At 44.1% G+C, this 19,638-nt stretch overlaps 1 protein-coding gene across 4 annotated transcripts in view; it reads right to left on the reverse strand.

Moving 5' to 3' along the window:
- Positions 1–2,560: 2,560 nt before the first annotated feature.
- nfkb2 (nuclear factor of kappa light polypeptide gene enhancer in B-cells 2 (p49/p100)) overlaps positions 2,561–19,638 on the reverse strand; it is a 34,295-nt gene continuing 17,217 nt past the window's right edge. For 2 of the 4 annotated variants that reach the window (XM_083987745.1, XM_083987744.1), the window contains 16 exons: positions 19,242–19,400; positions 18,443–18,547; positions 17,270–17,358; positions 16,993–17,131; positions 15,712–15,825; positions 14,655–14,876; positions 13,730–13,871; positions 12,745–12,859; positions 11,432–11,639; positions 10,561–10,730; positions 9,771–9,873; positions 8,433–8,719; positions 7,837–7,918; positions 7,025–7,197; positions 5,898–6,009; positions 2,561–3,307 (listed from right to left, as the gene is read on the reverse strand). In XM_083987745.1, coding sequence (XP_083843871.1) covers positions 3,231–3,307; positions 5,898–6,009; positions 7,025–7,197; positions 7,837–7,918; positions 8,433–8,719; positions 9,771–9,873; positions 10,561–10,730; positions 11,432–11,639; positions 12,745–12,859; positions 13,730–13,871; positions 14,655–14,876; positions 15,712–15,825; positions 16,993–17,131; positions 17,270–17,358; positions 18,443–18,547; positions 19,242–19,400 — 2,297 coding nt within the window. In that variant the 3' untranslated portion in view covers positions 2,561–3,230. The remainder of the gene's footprint in view (positions 3,308–5,897; positions 6,010–7,024; positions 7,198–7,836; positions 7,919–8,432; positions 8,720–9,770; positions 9,874–10,560; positions 10,731–11,431; positions 11,640–12,744; positions 12,860–13,729; positions 13,872–14,654; positions 14,877–15,711; positions 15,826–16,992; positions 17,132–17,269; positions 17,359–18,442; positions 18,548–19,241; positions 19,401–19,638) is intronic. The other 2 variants (XM_083987746.1, XM_083987747.1) reach the window with 2 other exon arrangements.

Here is a 19,638-nt window from a genome sequence, read left to right on the forward strand (position 1 = left end):
GTAGACCGATCAGTTAATTGTAAAACATTTATTTATTGATGTAAATGTGGTGATTTCTGCACATACAGACAGCAGCAAGTCAGCACTGCTCCTCTGACCAGCTCCTCCTGAAGCTTCACTTTTCATTTACACAAACTAATCAATGAGACCATAAATTAATCTGCTCGCTTTCTCCACCGGCATGACGACGTCTGGGTGACCGGTCGATCACAGGTTCGATCCCCTCAGCCGGCCGGCTGCTGCCTCTGAGATGAGCCGAGCAGCGAGCTAACGTTAGCTCCCAGGTAGCTGCAGGTAGCTCTGCACTTCTCCCAAAACCTCGGAGCAAACTTCCAAACAGACGTCAGTTGGATAAACTGACCACAGATTAGGACTCTAAACTGTGACTTTCTCGCATGAAAAAATATTTAAAATTAATAAAGTGATATTTTAACAACGCTACGGCGACTTTTAGCTGCTCTACTGCTAGGCTAGCAGTTAGCATAGCTTTGAAGGTAATGCCGTAAAACGGCGCATGCGCAGAAGTCTGGAACAGATCGTGTTCCGGGTACGGATCGGGCACTGACAGTGTCCACTTCCCACTTCCTGTGTCCTCTTCCTACTTCCTGTGTCCACTTCCTGTGAGGTCGTAGAGAAACAAACAAGACGATGTTTGTGTCGTCGGAGGCTTAGAGCAAAAATAAAAACAGTTTGAAAACAAGAAACATCTGAAGTTTTCTCATTTTTTTTATTCACAAATGAACAAAGGATTTAATGTTTTATTGATTTGATCAGTTTTTATTACTTATGGCAGAATGTTTGCTTTAAAGGGATATGCCAAAAAAAATGTTTTCGTGTCTTGCCACACTCCCGAGTCCATGACCAGCAGATAGACACCATCCTTTCGACTGTGTGTGCAGTAACAAGGGAGATAGAGCCGTATCGCCGTAATTAGCTTAGCTCAAACACTGGAAGTGTATAGGTGGTGTTAGCCTGCCTCCACCTAAAGTCGCTAATTAGCTTAGCTCAAACACTGGAAGTGTATAGGTAGTGTTAGCCTGCCTCCACCTAAAGTCATCAGAGAAACTCTTCAGCAACTCTAAACGGAAACCGGCGGGCCGATCTTGGTCTCAGAGCTGACAAAACTCTCCGGTAAGGCATCTTGAGCGGTCAAATGCCGCTAACGGGACGAGATCGGTCAAAACGGAGGGTTCAAGCTAAGACGCTTTATTTTGGTTCAAGCTAGCTACATCGAGGGTAGGTTAGCTTCCTATTTCAAAGTAAAAGCACAAATTCTATCCTCATGGTTTTCTGTATGTAAAGGGCAACGGGTGTTTTATTTTGTGAAAGTAACCGGAAGTGCGTTGGTCACGGCTAGCTTGAGTAGCGCCAAATTCGTCCCAACAAAATTGTAAACAGCTGGTATTTAGACAAATTAACGACACACTGCTGATCTAAACGGCTTCTTTCTCACCTAAACATGTTTGAAATGTGGATAAAGTGATATATTTACAGAGTTTAGAGCTAAAGGCAGGCTAACACTACCTATACACTTCCAGTGTTTGAGCTAAGCTAATTAGCGACTTTATTTAATTTCATTTTCCTTTATTTGTTCGAGAGGGACAGTGTACATTAATGAACATTTTAAAAGGATAAAATGTAAATGCACCCAATTATAGCCAATAGGCTAATTTCTGTTGGCAGTCCCCCTGCCGGATGGAGCATGGCAATAAGACCTATAATAAAGGTATACAAATTACATTAAGACAAATAGCACAATATCTACAACAGCAACATTACACTTTAACCCCCACCCATACGCACATATGCACAAACACTATCCAATCCACAACCAGTAGCCTACTCCCTTTACCCCTAAACCACTACCTATACACCTCCAGTGTTTGAGCTAAGCTAATTAGCGACTTTAGGTGGAGGCAGGCTAACACTACCTATACACTTCCAGCGTTTGAGCTAAGCTAATTAGCGACTTTAGGTAGGTGGCAGGCTAACACTACCCATACACTTCCAGCGTTTGAGCTAAGCTAATTAGTGACTTTAGGTAGGAGGCAGGCTAACACTACCTATACACTTCCAGCGTTTGAGCTAAGCTAATTAGCGACTTTAGGTGGAGGCAGGCTAACACTACCTATACACTTCCAGCATTTGAGCTAAGCTAATTAGTGACTTTAGGTAGGAGGCAGGCTAACACTACCCATACACTTCCAGTGTTTGAGCTAAGCTAATTAGGGGAGATACTTCTGTTCAACAGTGAAACTACAAACCTGAAGGAAACGTTTCATCGTTCTGACTCGCATGTGAAAAGATTTTATCTGTAATTTGGTGATTTGCATTTAATCAATAATTTTGATCAAAAAGTTGAAGATTAGACAAAAAAAGTAAAACTTGATGAATTTAATTGAAGAAACGCAGATTTTTCATTTTAAAGTAAAATTTATTTTCATAACTCATTTCATATTGTCACTATTATTCATCAATTCACGTATAAAACATATTGATCAGACACTGAAGAATATTTTTTTTTACATTTTATTTACAGCTCTGTTTAATTGTTTTTGACTTTATTTTTTATTTCACCTTCAGTCACATTATTTCACAAATATTTGACATTTTCAGTGAAACTTTTATTATTTTTCTATAAAACATCATTTGTCTCAATAAACCAACACGTTTTAATTTCACTCAACAGTTTATTGACTTTAACGAGCTTCTAAACGACGTCTCACGTCACTGACAGGTGATGATGTCACTGTAACAGGTGATGATGTCACTGTAACAGGTGAGACATGATGCGTTCCAGAGAAGGACAGAAAATAGGAAATTCCAGTTTTCGTGGAGGTGAAGAAGCAGATGAATGTCTCGCACACACACGCACACACACACACGCACACACACACGCACACACACACACACACACACACACACTGTAAACACAACAGAGTTTACTGATGATGGTTTTTGTTTTAGAGGAAAAATCAAACTAAATATAAATAACAAGAAACGTGAAGATGAAAAATAAAAACGGACAAATCATGAGGAACACTGTTAAATTCATGAAGCTCTTATTGTAAAAATTCAATTACTTTTCAAAAACCATTATTATTTTTTTTACATGTTTGTAAAAACCAAACGAGCGACTTCCTGTGGTAACCTGCTCCCCGTCTCCATGGAAACGCAGCGACAGTAAAGTCCAGTTCTGTTCATGAACGGATGAATGACGTCGTCCTACGTCACTGATTGGCCACAGGCTCCTCCTCCTCCTCCCCCTCCATTGGCTGGCTGCCGAAGCCGCTGTCCACCGTGGCGTCTGATTGGACGGGAAGAAGAACAGAATAAGAACAGGTTCAGAGTTCAGCCGCAGGTGGAGCGAGGCGAGGCGTTCAGGTGCATCGGTAAAAAGCAGCGACTCCCAAAATACACCAGACATATGTACAAAATGTTGTGTAAATGACAGAAGAAGCAAGTTGGTTCGAAACTTTTTTACATCAAGGACCATAAACTGACACAAATCAGACCACGGACGCCCACTGGACACAATTTTGAAACAAACACCAGAAATTCATTAGATTCACATGACGTCACTGTGTTTCTGCGCCGCCATATTTGTGTCCGAATCAGGGCGATCTGGGCACAGATCACAGCGTCACGTTACCAGAACAAGTGGAGTAGTAGGAGGAAATCAGAGACCGAAAATTGACGTTATTTGACAGATGCCAGGATTATGGGTTAGGGGTTAGGGTTAGGGTTGTAAACAGCTGGTATTTAGACAAATTAACGACACACTGCTGATCTAAACGGCTACTTTCTCACCTAAACATGTTTGAAATGTGGATAAAGTGATATATTTACAGAGTTTAGAGCTAAAATGAAATCAGCTTCTGACTGCTGATTTCAGCTCAGGTAGGAGGCAGGCTAACACTACCCATACACTTCCAGTGTTTGAGCTAAGCTAATTAGCGACTTTAGGTGGAGGCAGGCTAACACTACCCATACACTTCCAGTGTTTGAGCTAAGCTAATTAGCGACTTTAGGTGGAGGCAGGCTAACACTACCCATACACTTCCAGTGTTTGAGCTAAGCTAATTAGCGACTTTAGGTGGAGGCAGGCTAACACTACCCATACACTTCCAGTGTTTGAGCTAAGCTAATTAGCGACTTTAGGTGGAGGCAGGCTAACACCACACAGATCATAGCGTCACGTTACCAGAACAAGTGGAGTAGTAGGAGGAAATCAGCAAGAGACCGAAAATTGACGTTATTTGAAAGATGCCAGGATTATATTGTGCTGTTGACTGTGATAGCAGTCGCCAAAGAAACCCCGGACTGCAGTTTTATTCCATCCCAAAAGACGTAAAGTTATAACCGTCATCTCTTATGACAGACAGGACGACATAAATGCGCACATCGTAACATTTACATGATAATTCATCAATCTACTGATTGATTATCAAAAGCTCGTTGAAAACAACTACACACGAGTCGACCGGGAGGAGGGTGAGGAGCAAACAGCGGAGAAGTGACCGGACTAAGGACTTTGATCAACATTACGTCTCAAATTAATTAATTAATTCATAAACTGTGTAATAAGTGGGATAATATAGAGTTAGTCTGTTGTTATAGAGATATAAACCCAGTCATTCTGTCAAGAAACTGTCATTTCCATCCTGCGGTTTACATGCTGTCATATGAGGAGACCTGTCAAATCGGACACAAATATGGCGGCGGTCCCTTCGACGTGACGTCACTGCAACCCATGAATACACAAATATTTGTTCTGAGACTGAATAACGTTACTTTCTTATGTACGTTCAAATTGTGAATTTTTGGAATATTTTTAGCGAAATTTCTGTAAAACAGTGGTAACATTTCTCAAAAAGAAACTTTAAAGATTCTAGAAAGAACTGGTAAAGATTTCTCAAAAAAAGTGATAAAATTTATCTAAAAAAGAAAAACATAAAAGTTTAGAAGATAGTTATCTAGAAAAAAAACGGTAAAATGTCTCAAAAAAGTTTTAAAATTCTAGAAAAAAGTGATACAATTTCTCAAAAAAGCGTTTTAAAAAAAGTAGTAACATTTCTAAAACCCCACTTTGAGAACCACTGCTCTATGCGATTGTTTTGTTTCATGTTGTGTTTTCATTATAATACGGCAGCTAACATGTTGTACGACACGTTGCAGGGACGTCACAGACCGTTTTCCTTCTCAGATAAAGATATTACTAGCCTATAAATCTCTCTGCCCCCTAGCGGCAGCAGCAGATCTCTTTGCTCCGTAGGTCTAGAAACGAGCCATAGGAACTTTTTGAGTCTGGAACACCGTTTGTGTTCACCAATCACAGCGCTCTATCTGTTTAGAGAGTCGTTGGGCGGCTTAACGCCATGACGACATACATTTTTTTTTTTTTTTTGTATTGTGTGATATGTGTTCGGTGGATGATTTTGTATTGAATTAACATGATATGATAATATGATGTCATGGCAAAAATTCTGGTGAGGGAGGGATGTCCAAGTCTGCGTTCCAGTGGGCTATTGGGAGTGTTATTGAGTTATCTGAGGCTGATATTAATCGGTATATTTTGGAGGTTAGTTTGTTTAAATTTGTAAATCGAATTATGTTGTCAATTATTTCCAGGGGTTCAAGTGGGTTGTCAGATATGTTAATTTTGGATGGCGACATACATTTTAATTGGCTTGTCAGACTAACGTCATCCTGCTCTTTGCTCTGATTGGTCGTAGCGCTACCCTATTGGTGCAGAGGCAGTTTGAAAGACAGCCTTCATCCCGCCCCCTGGATTGAGCCGAGGTCTACCGCTCGTTGCCAGACTAGACATGTTGATAATGTAGTCTGGATGGTCAGGATAGATATTTGGGGGAAAAAAAGAAAAAGTGTCAACTCACCTGCGTTGTGTTTGTCGTCTTGTAGCTCGGAGCGTCGCAGCAGCCGGACGCCTTCAGACAGACCGAGGGACTCGAGGGCGTCGACCAGGCCGTCGACCGCGCCGCCGCCCAGCTGGAGGGGGGAGGAGGAGGAGGGGGGGGGGGGGGGGTAGTTTAGTTACTCAGATCCCCATTAGCTTTTACAAAGCAGCAGCTGTTCTTCCTGGGGTCTTTTCATTCTTTTATTTTTAGTTTTTTAATTAACGTTTTTTATTGATTCCACTTATCAATATTTAACATTTCACATATACAATTTTCAAACAGTATACAACAACTTCCCCACCAGGGAGCAGAGACATATATAAACATACATTCTCACAGAAAGTTACCGTAGAGTAAATCTGAAGAAATAAAAGAAACACTTTTTCACTCCTGTCCTTATTTTCACACCTCTCTTACATTGTACTGCACAAAGTCTGTTCTCAATGGAGACACAAAATTAACCCAGTTTTCCCAATAGATTTTAAGGTGAACTTTGACCTCCAGAGGGTTAACAATGGTAGAGGGGACTGAGCAGTGACAGAGGAAAAGACCAGATGCAGAGCTACCACTCTAAGGGGGAACAACGGCCCTTAGAGTGGTAGAATGATCATAGACCACGAACTGTCGTGATATATTGCTTTTATAAAACGGTTACCAATAATGACAATATGAAAGAGGACATGTAGTTTTCTTCAACCAGGATAAAAACTGTTCCCAGCTGTCCAGACGTTAGCTCCAAGTAGCTCTGTCACTGCTCAGTCCCCTCTACCATTGTTAACAAGATGGGGTGCTGAGTGTACATTAATGAGAAATAAAATGAACTTTTTTGATTTTAGCAAATGGCTGCAATGAAACAAAGAGTGAAAAATTTAAAGGGGTCTGAATACTTTCCGTACCCACTGTATATATATTATATGAAGCTCTGTATATTACTGTACATTGAGAAAGTGTCCAGGGTAAAATGAAATAAACTCCAGCAGGATGTCGGGTTGAGTCAGGTGTGTGTGTGTGTGTGTGTGTGTGTGTGTGTGTGTGTACCTTGTAGTGCTGCAGCAGGTGTGTGTGTGTATGTGTGTGTGTGTGTGTGTGTGTGTGTGTGTGTGCACCTTGTAGTGCTGCAGCAGGTGTGTGCACGGCGTGCTGCTGTCCTGGTACAGGTGAGTCAGCGTCATCATTCCCAGCTTCTCCGCCAGTTTCCTCCAGGGAACGTCGCCCACGCTCAGCACGTCCACCAGCCGGGACAGAGTGTCCTCGTCCAGGTTCGAGTCCCCCGACACCTCTGAGACAACACACACACACGGGTCAGAACCACAGACACCTGACGGACTTTTATAACTTTATTTAACAATTCTACTGAACAAACACAACAATAAAAGGCTGCGTTTGAATCTGAGTTCAATAAATATAAGTTGTATATTATATAAATGAAGAGTTCATTTGCAAAGCAGATAAGTGCCATTTTGAAAAAAATGAGCTGAGGCTTTGTAATTATTCTTTATTAATTATTCTTTTCAATAAAACTTTATTTTTTTTAGATATGTCTGTTTTGTTACATCTCAAAGTCACTCAAGTTTGGTTTGACTGATATCACCTTATGTAAATAAAAAATAAAAAATGAAGATTCTAGAATTTTTTATCTGCTTTTGCAAATGAACTCTTCAAATATAATAAATATTCGTTTTTTTTTCCAGTTTATGATTTTAAATTTTATAGTTTAAGTCCATTATATTTTAAATTCTAACGTTACAATAAAAAAACTGTTTCATTTAATGGACGTAACATTTGGCTAAAATACACAGATTCTGAACATTTTGTCAGAGGAAAAGATGGAAATAAATAATATTATAATTAATTACATTAATCAATATTATATCAATTATTATATTATTGATTGATTAATGCAGCAGAAGAGACGAACCTGCGGCGCTGCTCGGTTTGATCCTTTTACTGCAGTGACGAGACGACTTAGGGCTCTGTCTGCAGTTCAACAGGTTCCTCACCTGAGGAGGAGGAGGAGGAGGAGGAGGAGGAGGAGGAGGAGGAGGAAGAGGAGGGAGGAGGAGGAGGAGGAGGAGAAGGAGGAGGAGGAGGAGGAGGAGGAGGAGGAGGAGGAGGAGGAGGAAGAGTAGGAGGAGGAGGAGGAGGAGGAGGAGGAGGAGGAAGAGTAGGAGGAGGAGGAGAGGAGGAGGAGGAGGAGGAGGAGGAGGAGGAGGAGGAGGAAGAGTAGGAGGAGGAGGAGGAGGAGGAGGAGGAGGAGGAAGAGTAGGAGGAGGAGGAGGAGGAGGAGGAGGAGGAGGAGGAAGAGTAGGAGGAGGAGGAGAGGAGGAGGAGGAGGAGGGGAAAGGAAGAGGAGGGAGGAGGGAGGAGGAGGAAGAGGGAGAAGAGGAGGAGGAGGAAGAGGAGGAGGAGGAGGAGGAGGAGGAGGAGGAGAAAGGAAGAGGAAGAAGAGGAGTTCAGCATCTGTTTCTCTTCCTTCATGTAGTTTTATTTTGAAAGGGTGTATTGTCTCGTTACCTTCTGGCACTTGGCGAGGTCGAGGGGGGTGTGGCCTGCCGGTCTCTTCAGGGGGTTGATTGGCTGAGAGGCAGTGACCTGCTCTCTGATTGGCCGAGAGGCAGCGACCTGCTCTCTGATTGGCCGAGAGGCAGCGACCTGCTCTCTGATTGGCTGAGAGGCAGTGACCTGCTCTCTGATTGGCCGAGAGGCAACGAGCTGCTCTCTGATTGGCTCGTCCTCTTCCTTCTCCTCCTCCGACGAGTCGTTGAACAGCGGCTCGTCGTTCTCCACGTTCTTATCGGCGCCTGGAGGACGAGACCGTCAGTGACCGCAGGGGAGTGTGTGTGTGTGTGTGTGTGTGTGTGTGTGTGTGTGTGTGTGTGAGTGTGTGTGTGTTCTTGTAAATGCTACATTGTGAGGACCGGACGTGTTTTTAACCAACAGACTAAGGGACATTTTTGGGAAGTGAGGACATTTTGGCCGGTCTTCACTTTTTCAAAGGGCTGTTTGAGGTTTAAGACGTTAGGTTATAATTAGGTTTAAATTAGGTTTAGAGTTAATGGTTAAGTCAGTGGTTCTCAACTGGTGGGTCGGGACCCAAAAGTGGGTCTAGACCCGTTCTGGATGGGTCGTGGACAGCTGGTCAAAAAAGTAAATAATATTTAATGCACATCTGATGTTGGACATGTCTTTTATTTTGAAAAATAACTTATTTTGAAAGGCACGAGACACGTGAACACATGCAGTTGTAATGCTCCTCCTCACTTTCTTATTATTTGCTCCATTTGCTCTGAATGCAAAGATATCAGTTTCTTATTAATGTGGCCTGATGCAGTGAATCTTGTTTTGTTTTGTGGGTCTTTATTTTGTGCAAATTGATATTTATTCACTTTTGTGAACATGCTCTGAATGCAGAGATGCATTAGAAGTCAAATATATTGTTTTGTTGGTCTCCATTTTGTGCAGTTTGATATTTATTTATTCACTTCCGTACATGCAGTCGTCATGGTAACTCCTCAGTTTCATTCATGTGCTCTGAAATGCACTTTGCTCAATAAAGAGCTAAATGAGTTTTTAAAGGCTTTAAAAAAAAAAATCTTGGTTTGAATTCTATAAAAGTGGGTCGCGACTTAATGACCATGTGGAGCCCAGAGTGAGACTAGTGGAGAACTCCTGGGTTAAGTTTAGGCATTTGTTTTGGATGGTTAAGGTTAGGGTAAGGGGCTAGGGAATACATTATGTCAACGACATGTCCTCACAAAGATAGATTTACAAGGATGTGTGTGTGTGTGTGTGTGTGTGTGTGTGTGTGTGTGTGTGTGTGTGTGTGTGTGTGTGTGTGTGTGTGTGTCTCACCTGCAGCGATGAGCATGGAGCAGAGGGTGGGAGACCCCAGACTCGCCGCCAGGTGCAGAGCCGTGTTTCCTCCAAACGTGGCGGCGTTGACGTCGGCCTTCAGCTGCACAGACACACAGGTGTGAGTGTGAGTGTGTCAAAAACATGTAAACACGTCTTCTAGTTCCATCCCAAACAAATAGGTGTTAACGACATTCAGAAAAAAAAGATGACAAATATTTTCCTCCTCCGGTTTTGCACCTCAATCTCTGTGTAACTTCAGTGTGAGACTGGGTTTTGTATGTGGCCCATTTTAGCTCGTCGACTCAGCTAAAATGGGCCGGTACCTAAAATGGCATTTTTCACAAAAATCAATGTTTATTTTTAAATTTAAAATGTTTTATTTGAAACAGCCTGTCAATACATTGTTCATAAGCATTTTTCTTTGTTGGTAACATCACTTATATTTGCCTTTATCACCCGTACTAATTATGAGTGAAATTCACTATGCCATGCTAACTTTCTGCTCAGTCGCCCAGATGTGTTGCATGTGGCGCTCTGGCCCCGCCCACCTTCACAACATCAGACCAATCAAAACTATTGTTACATGTCAAGAAGAGTTGTAGCAACAATGCAAGATCAGTTATTGTGATTGGCTGTTAAATTTTAAAGAGCTATGATGCTCCAACCTGATCTGGCCCATTTTAGCTGACTTCACCCTAAATATATGTCTAAAAAAAAAAGGTGTGAGTGTGTGTGTGTGAGGGGGCATGGCCAGATGTGTGAGGGGGCGTGGCCAGGTGAGTCGTACCTCTGTGATCAGCGTGCAGGCCACCTTGAAGAGGTTTTCTCTGACGGCGAGGTGCAGCGCCGTGTGGCCGCTCTTCTGCTCCGGAGCGTTGATCTTGGCTCCGCCCTCGACCAGCAGGCGCAGACAGCGCTCGCCGTCCCGCCGCACGGCCAGGTGCAGCGGGTGGAGACCTGAGGGGGATCGAACAGGACACAGGTCAGTTCAGTCTGAAGCGGATCGCCTGTCTGAACACTTATTAAAGGGATAGTTCACCCAAAATTGAAGTTTCAGAGTCCTCCGTGGCTTCTCTGAGTTACAGGGGGTCTCGGCGTAGCAGTGCATGTCCATATGACGGTTGCAAATGGATACCAACTGTCTTCGTAACAAAAAGACACACCAAAAAACATCCAGATACCTCCATGCTGCTCGTATGTAATGTATGTCTTGTATTGAAGCCCTGAAATGCAAAATAAGTCTATATTTCAAGCTTGTTTTGTAGCGGAAGCTCCTCTTGACGAACCGGGAAGAGGAGCTTCGAGAAGCTTCCGCTACAAACAAGCTTGAAATATAGACTTATTTTGCATTTCAGGGCTTCAATACAAGACGGACATTACATACGAGCAGCATGGAGGTATTTGGATGTTTTTTGGTGTGTCTTTTTGTTACGAAGACAGTTGGTATCCATTTGCAACCGTCATATGGACATGCACTGCTACGCCGAGACCCCCTGTAACTCAGAGAAGCCACGGAGGACTCTGAAACTTCTCCCAGCCCTTAGTCCACATGAGGGGGAGGAGGAGATAATGAGTGAAATTTTTCAATTTTGGGTGAACTATCCCTTTAACAGTTAGTCAATCATAGTTTATGATCAATAATCTCTGGGGTTTCCCACCGTGGTAGTCAGGGGTGTTGACCAGGTGTGCGTGGCGTTCTCCCAGGTGAGCCAGCAGGGGGCGCAGCGTGGCGTTGTCCCCGGCCAGCGCGGCCAGGTGCAGCGGGCTTCGGCCATCTTTGTCCACCAGGCCCGGGTCGGCGCCGGCCTTCAGCAGAACCTCCACCACCTTCACCTGCCGCGTGATCACGGCCAGGTGCAGCGGCGTCTGGACGGGAGGGGGCGGAGTCAGTGTTAACGAGGGGCGGAGTCAGTTTTATATACAATTTTTGTAACCAATTTTGGAGAAATTCTATACCATTTTTTTCTAGAAATGTGTTAAAGGGACAACGAGGAGTTTGTATTTGGTTATAAAAAAGTCTGATATTAATGTGGATGAATCTCCGTTACCACTTGTTAATGGTCCATTTTAGATAAATCTATGGTTTTGTCTCTATGGTTATTTTGTTATTATTAGTGGTGGTGGAAATGCTGGGCGAGCCGACCAGCGTTTCTCTACTTTCGGTTTCGTGGCGAGTCATGAGAATAACGCCGCCGAATCTCCGTTTATGGTGGGAACTACGACGGTATGTGATCGTCTTCCAACCTCTGACTTTAATTCTTGATGAATGAAAACATGAGTCTGTCTTGCGCCGGTCAAAGAATTTCACGGTGCGGAGGCTCATAAATGTAGTGTGAAAACGCTTCGCTTTGACAAAACTCCTCGTTGTCCCTTTAAGTTTTTTTTTTCTAGAAATGTTACCACTTATTTCTACAATTTTTCTTTTTTTAGAAAAAAAGAATCCGAGAAATCTTAAAGGGACAACGAGGAGTTTTGGAAAGCGAAGTGTTTTCACACTACATTTACCATGAGCCTACGGACGTCTCGCCAAGAATGTTTTCATTCATCAAGAATTAAAGTCAGAGGTTGGAAGACGATCACATACCGTCGTAGTTCCCACCATAAACGGAGATTCGGCGGCGTTATTCTCATGACTCGCCACGAAACCGAAAGTAAAGAAACGCTGGTCGGCTCGCCCAGCATTTCCACCACCACTAATAATAACAAAATAACCATAGAGACAAAACCATAGATTTATCTAAAATGGACCATTAACAAGTGGTAACATAGATTCATCCACATTAAGATGAGACTTTTTTATAACCAAATAGAAACTCCTCGTTGTCCCTTTAACAATTTTTTTCCTAGAATTTTTAAAACTTTCTTTGGAGAAATTTTACCACTTTTCCCCAGAAATGTATTCAAATAATTCACACCAGTGGTCCTGGTTTGAGAGTAATTAGATGCGTGGGGGGCGGAGTCAGTGTGCTACCTGTCGCAGGTGATTGGCCGTGTTGATGATGGCGTGCTGCTGCGTGCTGAGCAGCGTGTGCAGCAGCTGCTGGATCACACTCGTCTGCTGGTGGATGACGGCCAGGTGCAAAGGACTGTGGGAAAAAACACGACATGACATCAGATACTTCGCATGTGCATCAACCGTGTGTGTGTGTGAGCAGGGCCGTTGCTAGGAATTCTGGACCCCCTTAAAGAATACTAAAGTGGGCCCCTCCCCCTAACTTTTCCTTTTTTTTTTCTTAGACTACGTATGTATTATTGTTTTTTATTTAGCCTTCTTTGTTTTGATGCTAATGCAGCATTACACTGCAAAAACTCAAGTATCTTACCAAGAATATTTGTCTTATTTCTAGTCAAAATGTCATTTCTAGTCAAAACTAATCTCATTCTACTTAAAATAAGACTCATCATATTAAAAGCAGCTTGTTTTTAGACACTTTTTACTTCTTTCAAGCAGATTTTCACTTGAAATAAGTAGAAAAAATCTGACAGTGGAGCAAGTTTTTCTTTCTTATTACAAACACAAAAAACTTACTTTCACTGGCAGATTTTTCTACTTATTTCAAGTGAAAATTAGTTTGAAACAAGTGAAAATGATCTAAAAACAAGTTAATTTTTAGGTGATGAGTCTTATTTTAAGTGAAAAGAGATTAGTTTTGACTAGAAATGAGACATTTGGACAAGAAATAAGACAAATATTCTTGGAAAGATGTTGAGTTTTTACAGTGTACTATGAGTATTAGTCAGGGTCTTACGCAGAATAAATCAGTCATACAAAGATTAGACTACTGGGGTTTTTTATGGGCCCCACTGGGCGCTGGGCCCCTAGAGTTATCATCACCTTTCTCCCCTAGACAACGGCCCTGTGTGTGAGTGTGTGTGTGTGTGTGTGTGTGTGTGTGTGTGTGTGTGTGTGTGTGTGTGTGTGTGTGTGTGTGTGTGTGAGGTGGGCGGGGCCTCACGTGTCTCCGTTGCTGTCCTGGACGCCACACAGGTGTCTCTGGATGGCGAGGAGGACGCGGACGTCCCCGGTGCTGCAGTACTGCAGCAGGGCGGCGGCCGTCTGCCGGGCGCTGTGAGACGACCGGCTGTGGAGCGCCGTGGCTGCAGGGGGGGGGGGGGGGGGCAAAGGTCAGAGGTCAGTGAGGTGGGTCACATGCTCATATCTACATATGTACTGGGAATGCAAGGATGTGAAGGTTTTTTTTGGGGTGAAGTTTGCTCTACTTTATCTAATGTACTGGGAGTCGTTGTACCATGTTCTCCCATTGTGTTACTCCTGAATGAAACCTCCTCACTAAAACTGACATGCTGGGAAAGACGTATTCTCCTAACCGGCATCACTGCTGCCAAAAAAGATGCTGGCTTTACACTGGAAACCTCCACATACAGTTACCAAGCCCCATTGGATTAACACATAGACATTTATACATTGACATAATAAATATGGAGCTTTCAGTGGCAGAAGAATGCACGGTGCTGGAGCTGATACTATTCTAGCATGGCAAACAATGGCAGATAAGATCCAGGAATTGTTGTAAAAACTATTTTTATTTGCATTTGTTGTTAAAACATGGTCTCTCATGCCCTGTAAGAGTTTTATAGAGATCCAAGTTGGGGGGGTGGGGGGGTGGGAGGGTCGCCGCCTGGTCCCCTTTTTATTTTATTTTTTATTTTTCATTTTTTCCTGTCTCTTTTTTTATTTTTCATTCTTTTATTTATCTTTTTTACTTTTTACTATGTTGCAATGTACCTTTTACCTCTATCGGACTAATGTACTTGTTTCCCTTTAAAAGCAATGAAAAAGTTGTTCACAAAAAAAAGTGAGGTGGGTCACATGATGAGGTCACATGATGAGGTCACGTGATGATGTCACGTCGTCCTCACCGATCTGAATGAGCTGCTGTTGTAGTGGCGTCTGTCCTCCCGTCTGTTGTTGTTGTTGTTGCTGGGCAACGTCTGTCTGGGGGGCGGGGCCGGACATCTGGGCTCCTCCCCCGGCGCCGAAGCCCGGGAACCCCCCGGTGAAGAAGACTCCTCCTCCTCCTCCTCCTCCCGCTCCTCCTCCTCCTCCTCCTCCTCCGTTCATCTGCTGGTTGAACTGGAATCCTGCAGGAGACACAGCCCACAGTCTGACTCCGCCCCCTTTCACAGTCTGACTCCGCCCCCTTTCACAGTCTGACTCCGCCCCCTTTCACAGTCTGACTCCGCCCCCTTTCACAGTCTGACTCCGCCCCCTTTCACATGGCCCCGCCCCCTCATGTGACTCCTCCCACCCACTCCCCCGTAGCAACAACCAAGGGGGTGGATCGGACTATTGCTCCATTACATATACCTCGGAAGTCAGAGGTCGGAGCTGGGAATTACGTCACACCCTAGTTGTCAGCGTTTCAGTTACTAAGTCGGAAAAAAGCAGTCAAAAACCCCGGCTGAAACTACCAGGCTAACGGTTAGCCGTTGTTAGCACGGTCTGCTTTGTAGTTCGCATATAAACATGAAAAATACATATAAATAAACATGAAAAATGTAAATGACACTGTGACAGCATTGCATCTAACAATACTGTGTATACGGCTGACATATTGTGATGGCAAATAGTAAAAAGTGTTAATAAAAGGATTATTACAGGAGCTTCTATGACTGTTTACAACCGGGGCAGCCATGTTTAAATTTCAACTCGGGGGTTATGTGGATCGTCCGACTTTCCGAGTCGGAAATCCGACCTCGGGGGTCGTTCCAGTTGAAAGTTCCGACTCGGAGCTTGGAAATCCCGACTTCCGAGTACAACTGGAACGCACCATTAATGCTCTGAGGGAGAGAGTTGACCTCACCAAGATGGCCGCCGTACTGGCTACGCTGTGTCATTGGGAAACAGCTGCGGGTGAGTCATCTAGTCTTCTTATGTATATCTATGGCAACAACAACAACAACAACTCCTCCTCACCTCCTCCAGCTCCGCCTCCATACCCACTGGCTCCTCCCCCTCGTCCTCCTCCTCCTCTCCAGGGCTCGTAGTGAGGCAGCGGCTTCTGCTTCTTCCTCTGCACCTCCTCTTTGTCTGAGGGAGAGAGGGAGAGAGAGGTGAGGAGGAGGAGGAGGAGGAGGAGGAAGAGGAGGAAGAGGAGAGGAGCAGGAAGAGGAGTAAAGGAGGAGTAAAGGAGGACTAAAGGAGAAGTAGAGGAGTGGTTGTGTCTCTGACCTTGGACCTGAGGGATGGTTAAAGAAGGAGTAAAGGAGGAGTAGAAGAGGAGGAGGAGTAGTAAAGGAGTAGAGGAGGAGGTGCTGACTCTACCTTGGACCTGAGGGATGGTTAAAGGAGGAGTAGAGGAGGAGTAAAGGAGGAGTAGAGGAGGAGGAGGAGGAGGAGTAGAGAAGGAGGTGCTGTCTCTACCTTGGACCTGAGGGATGTAGGTGAACTGTTTGGGGTCGCTGCTGTCTGGTTAAAGGAGTAAAGGAGGAGGAGAGGAGGAGGAGAGGAGAAGGAGTAAAGGAGGAGTAGAGGAGGAGTAGAGGAAGAGGAGGAGGAGGAGTAGAGGAGGAGGTGCTGTCTCTACCTTGGACCTGAGGGATGTAGGTGAACTGTTTGGGGTCGCTGCTGTCTGGTTAAAGGAGGAGGAGTAGAGAAGGAGGAGTAAAGGAGGAGTAGAGAAGGAGTAAAGGAGGAGGAGGAGTAGAGAAGGAGGAGAAGGAGGAGTAGAGGAGGAGGTGCTGTCTCTACCTTGGACCTGAGGGATGTAGGTGAACTGTTTGGGGTCGCTGCTGTCTGGTTAAAGGAGGAGGAGTAGAGAAGGAGGAGTAAAGGAGGAGTAGAGAAGGAGTAAAGGAGGAGGAGGAGTAGAGAAGGAGGAGAAGGAGGAGTAGAGGAGGAGGTGCTGTCTCTACCTTGGACCTGAGGGATGTAGGTGAACTGTTTGGGGTCGCTGCTGTCTTTGTCTGGGGGATGGTTAAAGGAGGAGGAGTAGAGGAGTAGTAGAGGAGGAGGAGTAGAGGAGTAAAGGAGGAGTAGAGCAGTAGAGAAGGAGGAGAAGGAGGAGTAGAGGAGGAGGTGCTGTCTCTACCTTGGACCTGAGGGATGTAGGTGAACTGTTTGGGGTCGCTGCTGTCTTTGTCTGGGGGATGGTTAAAGGAGGAGGAGAAGGAGGAGTAGAAGGAGGAGTAAAGGAGGAGTAGAGGAGGAGTAGAGAAGGAGAAGGAGGAGGAGTAGAGGAGGAGGTGCTGTCTCTACCTTGGACCTGAGGGATGTAGGTGAACTGTTTGGGGTCGCTGCTGTCGCCGGCCTTTTTCCTGCGCAGCTGCAGGAAGACGGTGACGGGACGAGCGATCTCTGGGCTGTGATAGGCCGGGGTCTTAAACACGATGGCGTACTGAGGAGGAGGAGGAGGAGGAGAGGAGGTCGTTACCATGGTGACACAGAGGTAAACACACAGAGGTGAACACACACACACACACACACACACACACACACACACACACACACACACACACACACACACACTCTGTACCTGTTTGTGAACGTCAGTAGGGGAGAAGTCTCCGAACGCCTCCCACCCGACGTCCTCGTCCTCCTCGTAGAATCTGATCTCTATGTCGTCTGTTGTAAAAACACACGGAGCAAAGCATCATGGGAGATGAAGTCCAGACCAACAGGAAACCAGAATAGACCAACCAGAGCGGCATTTTTATGCAAATGAGAATGACTGATGCATCCTGGGTAATTTAGGGGCATTTTTACATTGCACTCAGTGGCTTTTTGTGTTTTGATGGAGCGTAGACTAACTAACAATCAATTTGAATGTTTTATTTTGTGTTTCTTTTGTAGCACTATGTCTCATAATTATTTTGACACCCTCTTTGAAACCCACCGTTCACGCTATCTTGAAAAATTACAATGAATTATAAAACAGAAAGGTGAAATCCGGCGATCTGATTGGTTGTTAGCCGTGGTATAATGAGCATATACCACGGCTACTATTCTAAAGCCTTATCACAGCGTAGGCTATCACTCCGCCTCAGGCACGTATGACTGGTATGAATGGAAGTTGTTGTCATGTATCCATGACAACGGACTGTTGCAGTCCGTAGCAAAAGACAGTCTGTGTTTTTACGATGTTAAAAACTGTAGTAAAATAGTGTAATTGACATGTTTAAGGTGAACTTTGACCTCCAGAGGGTTAACAATGGTAGAGGGGACTGAGACCAGATGCAGAGCTACTTGGAGCTAACGTCTGGACAGCTGGGAACAGCTTTTTCACAGTGAGGCTATTTTATTGGATAATATGTATTTCTGGTTGAATAAAACTACATGAAATTGATTGCATATTCCTCTTTCATATTGTCATTATTGGTAACCATTTTATAAAACTTAATGAATCTAGCGGTATGCTCCTTTAGCCTCCCACAGTGATCAATGACTCCACACAGTGGCCAGAAATGTCTGACCCAGACATCTACACGTATGTGGTGGAATCACCGGGAGGTTTTGGCTCAGTGTTGTCTGTAAACAGCCTGTTAATAGACAACTTTTTTGTTAGTTAGTTTGTTAAGCCAGTTAGGCTGAACTTTACAATGGAGGGTTGCCGGGCGCTGCCCCTAAATTACCCAGGATGCATCAGTCATTCACATTTGCATAAAGATGGCGCTCTGGTCTATCTGGATCATGATGCAGGTGTTCTCACCTTTCTGGACCTTGTCACAGAGCAGGAAGATCTCGTCTCCTCCCAGCACCGAGCCGCACGTCTTGTCCATGCGTGAGATCTTCAGGTTGGACGCGTTTGGAGACTCTGCAGGTGAAACAGAACAGGGGGTGGAGTCAGAGTGTTATTTATTTACACTGTCTACCTACAATCTGGACCAGATTTATTTATCAGAGCGCCTCTCTTGGCCTGTTGTTTTATGCACAGCTTGTAGTCTCAGTGGGTGACACAGAGGACACCTGCTCGCTTCCACTGGCATTGTAAATATATGCACCTGTATGTATTTATGTGTGTATGAATGGGCCCTCTGGAATCAATAAAGTTGATCAAATCAAATCAAATCAAATGGAGCGAAAGACTCGACCATAATCTGAGCTCAAGTTCACTTCTCCCATTGGAGTCAATAGACTCAAGACCTGCTGCTGCTGGTCTCCTAAAGGGGGCGGAGTCATTTCTAAAAAAAAACGTTTAAAATTGTCAAGAAAAAAGTGGTAAAATTTCAACAACAATAAAAAGTTTTACAAATCTTAGAAAAAACTTGTAAAATGTCTCAAAAAACAAGTAAAAATTCTAGAAAAAAATTTAAAGATTTTGAGAACAGTGGTAAAATTTTGAGAAAAAAGTTTTTAAAATTCTACAAAAAAGTGGTAAAAAGTTGTGGACCGCCTTGAACCCTCTCAAGGACTCCTGTCCACTGTCCTAAAGGGGCGGAGCCATGAATAAACCCTTGTGACAGTGTAGTGGAGCGTCTTGGTTTCTAAACCGGCGCTGCTCTACTCACTGCTGTCGTAGATGGGGTTGGACACGACGGGCTTCAGCGCTCTGGAGAAGGAGCCGTTGCTGTCCTGCAGGAACGCCGTGAACTTCAACCGGACGATGTTCAGGTCCATCACCTTCCCCAGCTCCTTGGCCTCCTTCTGACACGCCCCCTCCTCCTGGTCTGCAGCCACAACACACACACAGATACACTTTTTTGACGAAAAATCTATGTTTTTTTGGGGGTAATTTTTTTTAATATTGTGGAATGTGCATTTGTTCGCCTTTTTTTACATACAGAGAGTACAGGTTTTAAAAAGGGGTTTAAGTTCACTTTATAATGGAGTATGTTAATTTATAGGCTCCTACAGTATTTGTGTGCAGATAAATGTTAAAAATGCTAAAGACTAAAAATCATAGAG

Source organism: Trachurus trachurus (assembly GCF_905171665.1).
Source record: "Trachurus trachurus genome assembly, chromosome: 15".
Lineage (NCBI taxonomy): Eukaryota > Metazoa > Chordata > Actinopteri > Carangiformes > Carangidae > Trachurus > Trachurus trachurus.